This window comes from Erpetoichthys calabaricus, chromosome 17 (genome assembly GCF_900747795.2).
Source record: "Erpetoichthys calabaricus chromosome 17, fErpCal1.3, whole genome shotgun sequence".
Lineage (NCBI taxonomy): Eukaryota > Metazoa > Chordata > Cladistia > Polypteriformes > Polypteridae > Erpetoichthys > Erpetoichthys calabaricus.
The window spans coordinates 96910318-96927762 of NC_041410.2; the positions used below are offsets into that span (position 1 = coordinate 96910318).

At 46.7% G+C, this 17445-nt stretch overlaps 1 protein-coding gene across 2 annotated transcripts in view; it reads left to right on the forward strand.

The window, feature by feature from the left end:
* The window catches only part of misp3 (MISP family member 3), a 31864-nt gene extending 20131 nt beyond the window's left edge, over window positions 1-11733 (forward strand). For both annotated transcript variants that reach the window (XM_028823109.2, XM_051920398.1), the window contains exons 3-5: window positions 7201-7277; window positions 9286-10539; window positions 10660-11733. In XM_028823109.2, the coding sequence (XP_028678942.1) occupies window positions 7201-7277; window positions 9286-9375 (167 nt within the window). In that variant the 3' untranslated portion in view covers window positions 9376-10539; window positions 10660-11733. The remainder of the gene's footprint in view (window positions 1-7200; window positions 7278-9285; window positions 10540-10659) is intronic.
* Window positions 11734-17445: the final 5712 nt, after the last annotated feature.

Genomic DNA, 17445 nt, shown 5'->3' on the forward strand with positions numbered 1-17445 from the left:
CCAGACTGGTAATGGCCGAGTACCCATCCCAGAAGGGATGCCAGCTGCCCATAGGCACTGCCCATCACAGTTGATTAAGCAGGTTGTTAGTGTGAAGAGTTAAGAATCTTCCAGAAGGAATCCCAGACTTAAAGGAAGCCACCAAATCCAGCAGAATCGCCAATGAGATCCTCTGCTAGAAATAAAAGTGACAAGGAAGACATGCCAGAAACGAAGGGTGGCACACTACCAATGAGGAGCAGTGGCTCAGTGTACCCTGGCATGATGGGGCAGAGACCTCCACCCAGACTCACAATGGCCAGGGTGTGTCACCTCCCAGACCCCCTCTCACCATGTCTCTTCTGTGCCAGGCTCAGTGATGACTGCTCAGCCCAAGAGATGGCGTGGCATTAATGCACTGGCTAATTGGCTTGGCATCTCACGTTAAAGACTTTAATCCTTTTTACTGTTTGTGCTCCAGGAATGTGAGACGGGTCAGTGTGTATGTGTGAGGGTTGCAGGGTGGACATGCCCACCAAATGACTGACCGCACTTAGACCTAAGATCACAGTGGAGCCCACCTGGCTTTATGGTTCCCAGTGGGTGTTTATTTCAACAGCTGAGCTGCCTCAGTGTCTTATGTGGTGCAGAAAATCACTCATCCTGAAGGGGGTGCTCACAAAAGACAGAGGGGCCCAAATTGTAAGTCACATGTGTGTTGTTGAGTTGAGCCAAGTGACATTCGAAATGTACCCATGACAGCCCCCCAACAGTATATCGTGCACTGTATAGTGCCTTTCAGCAATGCCAACTTACTGCTGAGAATTATGAAGCACCAAACTATGCAGAAATTGGAGACGCTGCGCTCTATGAGCAAATGGCACTGTAAACAAGCGCCATCCTCTGCGGGCAACTCCAAGATACGCCGACACAGAAGGTGCTTTGCGGATTTGCGGGGTCAGTCAGGACACGGTCACTTAGCCGATTAGGTGTGCTTGAATAGTCGCTCTGCTCAGCAGGGCCACACGCAATGCCACGGCAGAGTGGGCACTACCAGAATCTGTCGTCTCACAGGCTCTGCCCGGCTGCCCTTCTCACAGGAGGACTACTCGGCCATGTCAGCGGATTTGCTTTAAAGAAAGAAAGAAAGAAAAAAAAAAATGACAGCAAACAACAACGGCCGGCCATAAGCGTGCAAAGTCGCTGACAAGGATTACCGGATTAGCAGCAGGGTGACATGGAGTGTCAGGAGTCACAGAGCCTGGAGAGCTCGATGGCCACCCGGCGCTGTTGACGAGTCCCACTTGGTCTCATTCCAGCTCTGGCAAGAAAGGGTGAGGGGTGGGCTCCGCCGGCATCGTCTCTAGCTACCTTCTCCATTGTCACATAAGAGGTCCCGACCCTCATAGTGGGGGACCCCATTGGTCCTTCAGCTCCATCTGAAAGACCCCCTTATTCAACTATCTAACAACCCGCCCCGTAAATGTGCCCCTGAATGTCATGACCCCGACTTTAATTCTCTTTTCACTCTTTATTCGCGTACACGTTATGAAATGGTTCATTATTAATGTCTGCCGGGCTTTTTGTTCATTTTTTTTTACGTATATTGCACACAACGGCTGGCGTTTCAAGGGTGCGAAATTCAATTATGACAGTAGGGGTGGGCGGTATGACCAAAATTCTATATCACGGTATTTTTCTAAATTATCCCGGTTTCATGGTATTTGACGGTATTTTTTTCCCATGCATGAGTGGATGTTAAACACATTTTCCACTGCAATTACTGGCTAAGAATAACCTATTCCACTGTCAAGAGCATTGTACAAAAAAAAACATTTTAATGTGCACACAAGTATTAATACAGGTTTGCATGGCCCCATAAAGTGATACTTTTCAAGGGGGTGGCACTAATGAAGAGAAGGAAATCACATCACATGACAGATGCAATCAAAATATAGAGCCTTTTTATTTAACAAATTTTGCAAAAACTTAAATTATAATTTTGACAACATATTTTCAACCATCCAAAGAGGTATTTAGACTTAGGAAAATATCCAGAAGTGTTTGTCAAAAGTTGTATTGCACTGAACATGTCTTAGAAAAAGAATAAATAAATAATTTTTGGAAAACAACTACACTTTCTGTTAATGTTAACAATCTCTGTCCACTGACACGTTAAAGTGACTTTTTAAACAACTTTACCATCATTAAACTGCATAATATTTAAACTAATAAATAATAACAATAAAATAAATAACTGTATTATTACTGATAGTTGCACTATTACTTCAAGGCTTCAAAAACCCAGGTGCATTACACAGCACAGTGATCCCTCGCTATATCGCACTTCGCCTTTCGCGGCTTCACTCCATCGCGGATTTTATATGTAAGCATATTTAAATATATATCGCGGATTTTTTGCTGGTTCGCGGATTTCTGAGGACAATGGGTCTTTTAATTTCTGGTACATGCTTCCTCAGTTGGTTTGCCCAGTTGATTTCATACAAGGGACGCTATTGGCAGATGGCCGAGAAGCTAGATTGCTTACTTTTCTCTCTCTTGCGCTGAGTTTCTCTGATCCTGACGTATGGGGATTGAGCAGGGGGGCTGTTCGCACACCTAGATGATACGGACGCTCGTCTAAAAATGCTGAAAGATTATCTTCACGTTGCTATCTTTTGTGCAGCTGCTTCCTGAAGCGACATGCTGCACGGTGCTTCGCATACTTAAAAGCTCGAAGGGCACGTATTAATTTTTGACTGAAAAACAAACTCTGTCTCTCTCTCTCTCCTCCCCCTGCTCCTGACGGAGGGGGTGTGAGCTGCCGCCTTCAACAGCTTTGTGCCGCGGTGCTTCGCATACTTAAAAGCCAAACAGCCCTATTGATTTGTTTGCTAGAGATTGTTTTCTCCATCTATGTGACATTCTGTGCTCCTGACACGCACTCCTTTGAAGAGGAAGATATGTTTGCATTCTTTTAATTGTGAGACAGAACTGTCATCTCTGTCTTGTCATGGAGCACAGTTTAAACTTTTGAAAAAGAGACAAATGTTTGTTTGCAGTGTTTGAATAACGTTCCTGTCTCTCTACAACCTCCTGTGTTTCTGCGCAAATCTGTGACCCAAGCATGACAATATAAAAATAACCATATAAACATATGGTTTCTACTTCGCGGATTTTCTTATTTCGCGGGTGGCTCTGGAACGCAACCCCCGCGATGGAGGAGGGATTACTGTATTCACCAAATTAAAATAAAATAAAACAAGTGCAATCTTGGTGATGACAGAATTCACTGTCTTAATCTTCTTTATTTATTTATCTGGTTTGTACAATGCTATATACTGTATACGCTGCAGTTCTTTATTATATTCTGTAAGTGCCTTGTGCATGGGAAAGGCGCTATATAAATAAAATGTATTATTATTATGACATCTTTACCAACTGAACTATCATTTAGGCAAACTGCATTAATATGGACCTTGCTTCAAGCTAAGCTATATACATAAATAATACAACTGCAACTTGCATTTATAATTGTATTTGTGGTATAGCCCTACGGAATCGTATTAGGGCCACAGTGAAGAAAAAAAAATACGGACATAGGGAAGAAAAAAAAAAACTATACGTGGAGAATAAAGTCGACATTTCCACTCTATTCTCATAGTTTACTTTATAATTAAAGTAGAATGTCGTAAACTAAACTTCATCCTAAAATCATTGTTTAATTTACTAGATTTTCTCAAACCCCGTCATAAGTTAATGTAGCACATTAAATGCTTTGTGTTGTGTTCCCCGACCCAGTTGTCCCAGATATTCCTGCTCTCTGAACATTTAGAATTTATATCAAGTATTTATTTATATCAAGGATTTATCTTGGTATTCTAAATGTTCAGAGAGCATGAATATCATGTGAATGGATTCTGTGCGGCGATCGCTCCCGCTGCCGGTGCCGGTGCTTCCTCTTAGTGCAGAGGAAGTCAGTTTAAGAAGCTCGGGGAACACTTAACACAAAGCATTTAATGTGCTATATAACTTATGACGGGGTTTGAGAAAATCTAGTAAATTAAATATTCATTCTACGATGAAGTTTAGTTTACGATGTTCTACTTTAATGACAAAGTACGAGAATAAAGTCAACATGTCGTCACAATATTACACAGTACCCAGGTACATTACACTGTATTTAAAACAAATAAAAGTACAACTTGGCTTGCAGTATTATCCAGTACTATAGAAACAGTATTTACACATCTGACCTTTTAAAACTACAGCATCTCCAGGCGACAGACGTGACTCATTTTTTTCAGCACTCTGTCCATTTTCACCACGCAGCATTCCTATGCTACCGCCCAGTATTTGGTGGTGTAGCAGTGAAAAAGAGCCCTAGTGCAACAAATCTGTGTTTAGCGGTGTAGCAGTGAAAAATGTCCCCACTTGAACAGTTTCCCGCTGCGCCAAGTTCCGAACGTCGTTTAGGCAATTTAAACCGGTGTTGCGGTATAAGAAAAATCCATTTCATAAAAAAAATAAAAAACGGTTTTCGGTATGAACCGGTATACCGCCCAGCACTAATTATGAGCCTAATTTTGAATTTCAAGAGGCATTAAAAGTTGTGAAAATTGCTTTGCGACATTTCCGCCATCATTGTATTGTGCTTATGGATTGCCATTTTAGGATTCCTGTTGTCCAGCTGCAGCCCCTGGCTGCTCCTATTATGAGGTGGCTATCTGAAAATTATTTTCTCAAAGTAACAACGTGGAAAATATATATACTGTATGTGGAGATATTCTTTGTTTTTTGTTTGTTTTACTAACTGTGCTACCTTGGGTTGAAATCCAAGCAATCAAGCTGGACCTCAATGTATTCAGCAGTAACGTTTGTAATGCATGTAGAAATAAACTGCAATGCATTTTTCATTCCAACAGATGGTGCATCACAAAAATGACCACTGCTTTAACAAATACCATGAGAAATGTAGGAAAAGTGGACTTACTTTTTCAATGTTTCAGATCTGCATTTCTGTTTATTTTAGATTGTGATCCTCAATAGGGTCCCTGATGATTTGCTCACCTGCCAGCGACTGGAGCAGTCTGCTTTTACACCTAAGAAGTCGACCATCGACTGCATCCTGGCACTGAGGGCTCTCATGGAGCACAAACGCGAATATTGGTGGAGTTTCTTTGCAATCTTTGTCGATTTTCGTAAAGCGTTCCACTCAGTTGATCGAGCCGCCCTGTGGGACATCCTGAGACTTCATGGGATCCCCTCAAAGTTGCTGGATATCATGGCCGGCCAGTCCACTGGTACTGTGAGTGCTGTGCAGAGTGGAGGAGGCAGAACATCTGCATTTTTCCCAGTTGATTCTGGAGTCTGTCAGCGGTGTGTTCTGCTCCTACTCTCTTCAGTGCTGGCATGGACTGGATGGTGGGCAGGGTCGTTGGGTCTAGCGGCTGGGGGGCATTTGTTGGTGAAAATAGAGAGTCACTGATCTTGAATTTGCTGATGATGCTGTGATCTTCGCAGAGTCAATGGAGGCTCTGATCGCAGCTCTTGAGAGGCTGAGCGAGAGGTCTGAGCATCTGGGCTTGCGAGGGTCTTGTTAAAAACCGAAGAGCCAGGCCTTGAATGACCTCTTTAATGACCGCCATCAGCGGTGTGTCTGTCTGCGGGGGGAGTGCCGACCTCATCATTGAGAGGTTTACTTACCTTGGCAGTGACATTCATGTCTCTGTTGACTCTTCCTATGAAGTCAGTAGATGGATTTGGGGGGGGGGGGGGGTCATGAGGTCACTGGAAAGGGGTGTGTGGTGCTCCTGATATCTCTGATAAAGGACAAAGGTCCAAGTTTTTAGATCCCTTCATGTGTGTCTCTTCAGAGGGTCCTCGGGTACGGCTAGTTTGACTTTGTGTTGCTCATGAGGCACATGACCTGCATTGTGAGGGAGCGTCAGTTACGGCACTGCGGCCATGTGGCACGATTACCCGAGGGTGATCCTCATTGTTGAGGAACCAAGTGGCAGGACCAGGCCAAGGGGATGCCCATGTAAGACCTGGCTATGGCAGATAGAGGGTCATTAACCAGGGGGTGGGACTGTACAGTGTGTCTGCCTGGGGGGATCCCGAGGTGTTTCATCATATGGTGGGTGTTCCCCAACCTGACCTGACCTTAGATTATGAGAGTGAATGTGCCACATCATTTGTTAATCTGTAGTCACCGTTTGCATAGAAGATCTATGGTGTGCTTGTTCATGGGGTGCAGTTACTTTTTCACACGACAGTAGGTCCCAGTTTGTTGAGTCGACACCCTCAAGCGGAGGTCTCGTATCCTGAACCAGACCTAGAATTTGAGGGACACTTTCCTTGGAGCAGCTCCGATTGTGCCATCTGTATCGGCCACACTGAGGCGCTAGTTCTCCTGCTGGTGTTTCCCGTTGCCCTCCTTGGATGTTGTTTGTCTTTTTTTTTTGGATTTGCATGTTGGATTTTCTAGTTCATGGACTTACTGCTCTAATCCAAGGTGTTAGGGTTGTTTTAAATTTACTCTTCTCAGCAGCCCATTGAAGTACACGTTTATGGAGGTGGTGTTGTGCCAGCTGTACCCACCTCATACATTTCTAAGACCACATGGTATGCCAATTACATGGGGAACAGGGCGGCAGAAGAGGGTGCCAGTCTATCACGCAGAATCAGCAGTAAAACTGTGGAGATGAGCGGGGTGAACTGGACCTTCACATATACTCTGGTTGAATGGCTTGGCACGGGGGTCCACCCCAGAGCTCCCAGTCAATAGAGTTCAGCAAACCTCCCAGGTGTGGCGCTAGAATCTCACAGAGAAGCGATGCTCATTTTGGCTTCTCTCGGAGAGCCTCACGCCTGGCGCAGCTTCAGCTCTATTGGCTCCCAGACCCCCTTGGCTGCAGTAACCGGACTCTCCTCCTCTTGGTCCCAATCACCCCACCCCCAACCCCTTCCCCCGCTGTGATGTCGAAATGTTCAACGTGGACTGCGCTGGGTCAGTCTGACAGACACAATGAAGAGATTGGCAGGATGATGAGACAGAGGGTGACACAGAGGCTAGACGTTCAATTGCTGCGCCCCCGGGTGCAATTAAATGTCTCCCTCGCGGTTGCAGGGATGAAGTCAATTGCAGGGTTGCCTTCCCTGCGTTTATCTTCGCTTCCCGTCTCGGCCCTGACAGACCCTTTGTGTTTATCTTTGCAGAGCGGCTCTCCTCAGGCAAGCTGGACGTGACCTGGCCACCTCCCCAGAGCACAGCAGCCGAGGGCGACCAAGCTGAGGTGAGTTGTGGCCATCAAGGCGCTTACAGGGCTCTTCATAGAGGAGTGGATGGGGTGAGGGCAAGGGGTTCTAAGGCAGACATACATGTTGGGCTTCTGGGAGTACCCGGGCCGGAAAATGTTTGGTATTAATTTAAAGGGATGTGCCAGACATGAAAGGCTTAAGCAGACAGAACTCCACCTCAGAAGACTCTTGTTGGTACGGACGAGTCGTTGATCGTTGCTCGCTTCATATCTCCACTCCATGACGGGATGAATGGCCTGTTGTGGTGAAGTGGCTTTGTTATGTTCTCATGTTCTTAAATCCCGAAAGACGTTCTGGGCAAACATCAAGTTTACACCAGACTTCTTTTTGATCAGATGGACCAGGTATATGCTGGTAAAAAACCTGGAAAGGGGTAACTTAAGGGAGGAGGCCTATATCTCTCTGATAAGCTGATTATAAAATTGTCCTTCATACACTGGTGCAGGGAACGCCCCCACCACCCCTGCAAGGCTAGGAGGACCTTCAGACCTAAAGTGCACCCCTCATTAGAGCTACACAACGGCAGCCACATAAATATAAGTTAATTTAGAAAGGAGAAATAAATAATTTGTGCATTTTAGGTAATAAAAAAACCATAAAGACCCAGGGGTGTCATGTCACATGACTTTATAAATTACTGTCTGCCTATTACTGAGTTTGAGAGAGCATGTAGTAACAGAAAACAGAGAGCAGCCCTTATGGGTGAGGCAAGGGCTGTGTCTGGGAGTCACTTGGGTGGGGCCACAGTGTTTGAGTGGCAGCAAGCTGGGCAGGGCAGGAGGAGTGTCTGGGAGTCGACTGGGCGGGACTGTATGTTTGAGTGGCAGTAAGGTGGGCAGGGCAAGAAGAGAGTTTCAAATATGTTGCCAGGGCAGGGCTGCATGTTTGAGTGACAGCAAAGTGGGCAGGGCAAGAAGAGTGTCTGGGAGTCACCTGGGTGGGTCTACGTGTTTGAGTGGCAGCAGGCTGGGCAGGGCAGGAGGAGTGTCTGGGACCTCTCCGTGTTATCATTTATCAAAGGGTTGTCCCATGAGATCATGGGATGGGATGGGGGTGGGGTCCCTTAAGGATCATGGGGCTGTACACCTTAGATCATGGGACAGGATGGACGTTCTCAAAGTTAAGGGGCTGAACAGCCAAGATGAAGGCCTGAAGCCCACCTAAGAATACTACTAGGAGGTGCCAACTTACTCTGAAACCAGCAGCTCCAAATGAGGACATGCAACAGGGAGGGGTGTCCCCAAGTAAGTTTCATGCTGGTGACAAAAAGAAATGAAAATGTGCAAATCGACTGAGATGCCATCACTTCTGGTGTCACTTAGATCTGTAAACCAGCAGGTGAAGTTCTCATTTAAATACTCAAGCAGACGGGTGAAGTCGCCTCACCAGGGAGGGCTGTGGAGTGGTAAGGCCTAAAGAGTGAGTGGCAGAAAACCCAACTATTAATGAGTGAGCAAGTGGGCACCGGAGTCACCGGGGTCACCTTGGCACATGTCATAGGTTCCCAACATAACTGTGAAAGTATGAAGAGAATGCAAATACCATAATGTAAAGGTGTTCCATAGTCTGACGGTTCACTCAAAAATATTTTGGGCATTTTTGATCTGATACTGTAGCTACAGTACTAATGAAGTGGTTTTGTGAAATTTAGGCTAAAATTCATTTTTCATGAGATTTCGCAAACATGAAATGTGAAACTCACGCCCGAGAGATTTCTCAGACCTGACTGTGTTGGATGTGTGACGCGGTCACAATGCACATCTGGACCACTTCTGTAATCCAGTCAGTCTATGCAGGTGTATCCCTCGATGGGGCCATCCTGCTTCTGCTGACCCCCAATGATGAAGGTCTCCTTCTGTCAGACCAGTGCCTGATGGGAGTGGTGGTCCCTGTCATGATGGGACTTGCTTTTATACAGAGATTTCTGTTTTAGCTTTCAGCTAGCAGTATGGCAGACTGACTGATGTTCTTGTCTTTATTTAGATGAACAGAAGTCCAAAGCCCCCCCGGCAGAAGACCCCCTTGCTGCAGCGCTGGGAGACTGGCATGGTGAACGGACACCAGGAAGAGTAAGCGCAGAGCCAGGTGGACTCCTTATTAAAAAAAGTCCTGGAATTTTCTTTGGAATTCTACTCGAGGCAGGAGCTGGTGGCCATTTTGTCTCCACCTTTGGATCAAATGGACTGGAGCAACACTCATTAACAACACATTGACTGACGAAAGAGACGAAACCTCGGGACCCCTAAGGGCTGTTCCTGCCCCCAGGTTCTTCTGATTTTTAAGATGCACTAAGCAGACCCCCAGAACCAACACCCCCTCCCCTTGACTTAATGCCCAACAGAACAAGTTTTTCTCAATCTGATGGAGACGGTGACGATCAATCGCATTTACTAGTAACAGAATCATTCTCACTGATTATATTTTGTTGATTTGTTTCTTAGAATAAGACATGGTTGACCTAAGAAGAACAAATGAATTTTCACACTACCCCTCTCAGATGTCTGTTGTTTATTATTATCCTATCTGTTGACTGCATACAGGAGGTTATGAAAAATCTGGAAACAGAAGGGTGATGCCCTTCAATCATAATTGCAACATATTATACGAATTAGTGTGCCCCCTAGAGGACCCTGGGGGTGGTGTGTATTGGCAGGTGCTGCCACTCCCAGATCCACCCTCTGCCAGGCAAAGCATAAATGGGACAGTAAGAACCAGTGGTGATCTGCAGACCTGGACAAACCATGGATAAAAAAAAAGAACTGTATTGAAATGTATAAATGGCAAACTGGCAGGAATTCAGAAAACAAGGCAGGCAAGCAAGGGTATTGAAAATGCTAGACAGAAAAACGATAAACTCAAAAATGAAATGAGTGAATGTGAACATCCAGAAAAAGTGCCAGGAGAGGAATCAGGAATGGCGACTGTTGAAGAGGCAGAAAGACACCCAGCACTAGGGCACCCCCCCCCCCTTTTAAATCCTCTGTTCCTGGCGTCATGTCAGCTTTTTAATCAGTCTGGCAAGGCAGCAGACAGACATGGGAGGGACCAGGGTCACGAACCGGAAATGGGAGTGTCTGGGGGTGGAGCCTCAGGCAATGGAGGGGACAAACAGAAAGTGATATCAGAGTAAGGATGGGGTGTGGCTTAAGATGAAGGAGGGGCCAATCACAACACAAAGTGAAAGGAGGGTCTGGGGGTGGAGCTCATGATGCAGGAGGGGCCAAGCCCAAAAAGGAGGTAAAGGGAAGGATTGGGGAGGAGCTTAAGATGAAGGGGCGTCCAAGCACCATAGTTGAGGTCAAGGGAAGGATTGGGGAGGAGCTTAAGATGAAGGGGCGTCTAAGCACCATAGTTGAGGTCAAGGGAAGGATTGGGGAGGAGCTTAAGATCAAGGAGGGGCCAAGCACCAAAAAGGAGATAAAAAGAAATGGATGGGTGTCACAGATGTAGACATGGTGGACAGAAACATCCAAATGGACAGGAAGATTTGTTTAAGTGATCTTGGCTTTCCAAAGGGGCAAAGAAAAGAAAAAGTAGCATCTAAGCTCATTTTAAATTTTAATTACTGACCCCCAGTGCCAAAATGAAACCAAAACTCGAAATCAAAAAGATAGCAGAATTCACACTCCTAAGCCTGTTTCATGTCCCTTCACTGTCTAGCACTCGTCTTCATTATTTATTTGGCACTTTAATCCCAAATCTAAACTACTGGGTGTGTCAGTGTCTTTTTACAGGGGAATTGTGGTCCCCCATCAAACAATGTGGCAGTGCCAGTGCAAGCAGCTTTTAAAATTTGGTGTCCATAGAAAAACAGCAAACAAAACAAAAATAACAAAAGCAATTGATAATAAATATCTATACAGGGTACAAATGATACGTGTTTTTGACAGATAGCAGAAAAACAGAAAGCTGGAGGGGCAGATCTTCAAACATGGGTGGGACTAAACACTAAAAAAGGGAATGAAGACCTAAGGGGTGGAGCCTCAGGGAAAGGAGGGGCCAAGTACCAAAAAATGGAGGAAAAAAGAAGAGATGTAGTGGAGCTTCAGACATGGGTGGGACTAAACACTAAAAGGAGACAAAGGAGGGCTGAAGGTGGAGCCTCAGTTAAAGGAGGGGCCAAGCATGAAAAGGAGGGAGAAAGAAGGGCTGGGGGTGGAGTTTTAGATATGGGTGTGACCAATCACCAAAAGCAAATAAAAAAGGGTTGAAGGTGGAGTGTCAGGTAAAGAAGGGGCTAAGGAGAAAAATGAGGGAAAGAAAAGGGCAGGGCATGGAGCTGCTAACAAGGGGTGGGGCCAAGCACCAAATATAGGGAAAGAGAAGGGCTGGGGGTGGAGCCTCAGGTAAAGAATGGGCTAAACATGAAAAAAAAAGAAAAAGAAGGGCTAGGGGAGGAGCTTCAGTCATAGGCGGGGCCAAGCACCAAAAGGAGGGGAAAAAAGGGCTGTGGGTGGAGCCTCAGTGAACATCTGGTTGATGTCTGCTTCTTCAAGATGTCTGGTGCAGCCAACTTACAGTATATGATTGTTCCATCAGTATGCTGGCCATTTACTCAACCTGAGCCTTTGCTGGCTGCCATTGTATATTCAGAGCTTTTAAAAATTGTGTTTTTTTTGTTTGATTCCTCATAAACTTGTAAAGTTTTGTTTCTGATGAAGGGAGTGTAAGTATAAAGTCAGGTGGAAAAAATATTGTGAACAAAATGCGCTATATTGGGAAAAAAAATGTAAAAACCAGTGCAACATTTTTGAACCTATGCCGTCAAAAACACATTCCGCGTTTCGATTGTGGGGCGGTCATTTCTTTTTCACCTTTCCATGTCCCCGTGAGTTTAGTTTCTGCATCTTGTTGCCACCATTTGATCCTGGGATATGCCAGTCATGGGTAACCAGAAGATTGGAAGCCCCCCGTCCCTCGCGTGTCAGCTGTTGTCTGATTCTTGTACTTTGGATTATTAATGTTTTGATGTGCTTCACCAAATTGATGAAAGGAGTTCAAAAAAAAGGGATGAGAAGTGAAAGCTGGAAGAAAAGAAAGTCACCCGTGTCACTTTATGGAGGTGAACGCTTTATACCCCCAGTAGTCTTCTGTCATTGCCCCCCCCCCTCCGCCTTCCTATTTTTTATTTATTTTTTGTATCCCAGACCAACACATTGGCTAAGATTCCCAAATTAGAGGGTCTGCCTTGTATCATTCACATTAGAAGTGACTTCAGAGTGCCGGAATGACAAGGTGGCAGGTGCGGCTCTCAACTGGTGCTCTGGCATGAGCTCATGGTCAGGGAGCGGACCAGCATGTCCGCCTCTGTGGCTCCACTGCCAGTTTGTTGTTTTTTTGTTTTTTTTTCCATGGCAGAGGGTGGCACCTCCTATTGTTAACAATGACCTTGGGTCCACTTGGTTCCCATAACAACCAAACAGTTTGAGACATGAAGTTGGTGACCCCTTATCACTGAGTACATACTGTGAAATGATAAAGGAGCTCTGAGCTCAGCAAAGATGGAGGGAAGGCAAAGCCACCCTTTGTGGGCTTGGCTGTCATGAGACCTTCAAACTGTAGTATTGCACTTTAGTACTTAGACGCATAACAAAATTCATTCCAACAGATGGTGCCCTGCAAACATTGAAGTGCTGAAGTCCCCATTGACTGCATAGACGGGTGGCCCAGCCACTCCACACGGTCACACCTAATGACAGAAGAGCAGAGAGGAGTGATAGCGCAGGTGACCCTAATGGCGTCTGCCAGGTATGCATGCTCTCCGTATGTCGTGTCCAAACCATCAACCACAAGCACAGCCGCAGATGAAGTGTTGGGGTCCGCGGTGGATTCCCTGTTCGATTTTACCGATCACATCAGGTACCGTGGGGTCACTTCTCAGCTTCCTCAGCCTTCTTGCTTCTGTGCAGGTTTACGAGTGAGATGTTCCTTTCTTAAATGGTGGACAGGGAGGATGAGGAGGGACACTCCCGTGCTGAAGAACTGGAGCTGACATCAGGCAGAGCCTCCTGGTTTTCTTCCTCCGGTTTGGGAGGTTGTCACAGCACTCTCTGCTCTGTGCTACGCCTGCCTGCTAAGAGCCCTGAAAACGCCTGCCCAACAGCAGACTTTGTACCCCATTAACGTGTGTGAGGCCCCCTCAGGGGTCCATTCAGGCGTACAGCAGGTCACCAGGTGCTCTTCACTGATATAAAGCTCAGTCTGGAAAAGCCCTGTTTATAACAGGGGGGCACATTTACACTGCAGGTTCGACTGGGGGCTTGCACCTTAATTCTGCCTTAGCTGTTCGTGTCCCTGAGCAAAAACCAAACTGGCACCATGCCCTTGTGAGTGATTGCCTGTTGCCATTTCTGATAAACAGAATGGGCTTCTCAGAACCCACCGCCCCGTCTGCTGGGCCCTACCGGCAACACACTGGAGTCCATCCTGGTAGAACATTCGAAAAACTGAGACGAGCAGAGACAATTCTGCCCTGCCAGCTACTGTTGAAGCAAACTGACACGGGCATCCATAGCCCCAATGTGGGCACTTGGAGACTCAGGACTGGCAGCAGAATGAAGAATTAGGGTACGGCGCACATACAAACTCAATTCAGACGACTTGAGCCCTGAGCCATAGGCATCTCTTACATTTATTACAATTCTTATCATACAAGCCATTATTCATCCTCATCCTCACCTGACTCCTGTCATTCCCCTGCTCTAGTTCTGCCACTACCAATATTTCTCAGTCTGAGGGGGTATCAAGCCCCTCTCTGTCCATCATGTCGTCACTCCCTACTAGCCCATTGCCGCATACCCTAATTTACAGCCAAAGAGTTCACATTCCCTCTCTAAGCGAGGGTCCCGTCCCTTCCAGCTCTCCTGCACCTTTGGCTTAATGAACAATTAGTGGTCTGTAGCTCATACAGAATAATAAAAAATACGCAGGCCTACGTCCTTTTAATCCTAACTCAGTGTTTATTATCTCATGTGCTTATAATACGTAGAGATTTCCAATTTCAAGAATACATTTCTCTATCCTACCAGACCCCTGTCCCTTCCTTCCCCAGAGTATCATCAAGTCGAGGTTTGGTGGTCCCCGAAAGTCCTGCTCTCTGTCACATGGCTTGGCTTGGGGGGGTCCACTGTGTGAAGACAAAGCTTTCTAACATTTGATCAAACATATCCCCGTGTTTGTGCTGAAGACCCTCGGTGGGATGGGCTCCAGCTTTCCACCGACCCTCCTTTCGAAGACGGATTAATGAACATTGACTTGTGAAAGCCAGCGTCGCTACTCAAAAATAAACCCCACTGAATACGTGTCAAAAACAACGCAGACGTGCCATAAAATCACACAATTCACGTGGAGCCGACGTTATCCCAGATGCGGATACACAGCTGGCCCTTCCACTGAGTGCCATTGGCGTCCCTGCCCGGAGTCACCAGTGCTCACTCTAAGAAGACATTTTGTGATGTCACGTGCCACATCCGCTCGGTCTCGTCTGAATGGGTTTCCGAAGCGACCGGAAATGCGGGTTCTCTGGGGTGTCTGGTGTCTTGGAGCGCCATTGTCCGTGTTATCATTCCGCTCTAAACAAGCAGAAAGTCGGAATTTCTTCCAACAGCTCTCGGAAAAGGAGCTCCAGGAACTCGGCGTGCAAGAATGTGGCCGGGCCTGATTTACTGAACTGTCACTTAAACGTGAGCGCCATGGACTGCAGTGTCACCCTGGGATGTCTGTGTGTGTGTGTGTGTGTGTGTGGGGAGGGCAACTCAATACTAAAATACGTGAAGAGTTTGACTGGCTTCTCATCAGGTGGGCTGCAGTGCCACCCAGTTTCCCCACCTGTAGCCACACCTCTGCCCGCTCTGTGCACAACGACCAGGTTGACGTCCCGTCATGGTGCCCACTCATCAATGACATCCGGATAAGCCTGCTGATGTCCATTTTGAGGCCTATCTTGGTTTTTAACAAAGAAAAGAAACAATTGCAGGCTGAAGACCACCCACTACTGAAGTCTAGCAGACCCTCATGAGTGTAGCTGATTGGCTGTGCAGCTCTGTTAGTCACATGCACAAAAATATAAGCAATACAATAATCAGGGGCCATTACTATTCCGGGTCTCTTCCTGGTGGTCCCAAGTTGACTTCTTTCTAACCGTAACTGTAACCCAGAAAACAAAGTGGCAACGCTGGGCACTCATGGGACCAGAAACAATCAGACTCAAATTTTAATGATGTGGATGGCACCCGTGGGGACCCTGTTTTTTTTTTCAGTAGCCCTAAACCTAATTTCCCCAAATTTAAAGAAATCTGAGATACTGGGTGCCTTGGATTCAACAGAATGGAAAATTCGGTGGTCATCCAGTAGAATGTCCTGCAGGGGGTGAATGGCCAGTTAGCCGAGGTCTGCAGGTCTCCCCCTTTGTCTGTGGACCAGGACCACTTTAAGGGTACCCTGTGCCCCTAGGCAGACTCAGTTGGAAATGCCCAAGAAGAAACATCCAAACAAAAGACCCCCTTTTAGATCCACGCAGTCAGATCCATGTTTAAAGAGGGTCCCCCTTGGAGATTGGCACCCTCACGATCACATATGAAATAGACAACCTAGATGTTTACCCACACAATTGCATATGAATTTATTGAGTTGGGGGGGATTGGGGGTCCACTTGAGATCGGCATCCTCATGATCATATATTTGAAATGACTTTTTGGTGCCCCTTTGGGCATGGTGCCCACTCGGCCTATGGCAAGAGCCGGCCTAGCCATGGACTACTAGCATTTTATTTCCCCCATTTATGCGGCTGACTGGAGTTTTTGTTTTCCTCTCCTCCGTTGTCACCTGGCCACAGTCCATCTGACCACTCTGAATCTTCCAGGTCTCTCACAGAATGGGGTTTGTGGTGGTGGTGGGTTTTGTCAGGGTGGTCTTAACTTTGCCTTAAGCCCACGTCTTCTTAGACGACTTTTCCAGCCATTTTCAGTTATAGCCTTCACTTACGTAATCTTAGCGAGTGGGAGACGGGCAGCGGCGCCCCACCCTGAGATTGTGACGGTGGAGTCGTGTAGTCTGACGTACCCCGCGACTCACTCCAACAAGCTAGGGACTCACTCTGACAACATCGAACAGGTTTGATTCGGTCTGTAGCTGTAAAGGTGGGCTCTGGGTATGTGAGAGCTGACTATCCTCATTTGGAAGTACAACTCATTTCATTTCAGCGATGAGGAATAAAGAACACGGGGGCTTTGGACCTCAACAAAAAAGAGACCCCCTCGCCTGTGTGATGTCTCATGTTTTATGTGCCAAGACAGAATGGAAAAACCTAAAAAAGGGCCGAGACTGCGGCTGAAGTCACCGTATCTGTTAACCCTTCGTACAGCACCGGCTCCGCCAGGCAGCACCCTATTGGCTGTCACTAGAAGGAGCGAGGCCAGTCATTAGATGTGACAAGCCCAATGATTTTCAGTTGTGTGAACTGAAGAGTCGCGCAACCGCAGATGGCAGGTCTGCCGTACCCTCTGAGTAATGCGGCTTTATGTAATAACTAACTACATTACCTTGGTAACAGTTTGATTTGATATTACGATTTATTGTGATATTATGTATCATGTATAATGTTGGGCGGCACGGTGGCGCAGTGGGTAGCGCTGCTGCCTCGCAGTTGAGAGACCTGGGGACCCAGGTTCGCTTCCCGGGCCCTCCCTACGTGGAGTTTGCATGTTCTCCCCGTGTCTGCGTGGGTTTCCTCCCACAGTCCAAAGACATGCAGGTTAGGTGGATTGGCAATTCTAAATTGGCCCTAGTGTGCTTGGTGTGTGGGTGTGTTTGTGTGTGTCCTGCGGTGGGTTGGCACCCTGCCTGGGATTGGTTCCTGCCTTGTGCCCTGGGATTGGCTCCAGCAGACCCCCGTGACCCTGTGTTTGGATTCAGCGGGTTGGAAAATGGATGGATGGATGTATAATGTTATTTTTGATATGATATGAGGATTTGATATCTCTTGTCTTACGTGTAAACTCAGCATTCGTCCTGCGTCTTTTGTTTGATATCCTCGTGTGTCTCAGCCTGCCTTGGCCGGCTCTTGCTCTCTCGATCATGGTTCTGTTTCTCAGACTCTGCCATTTTGAGGCACATCGTTCGACTGCTGTCTGCTTTTTGACCACC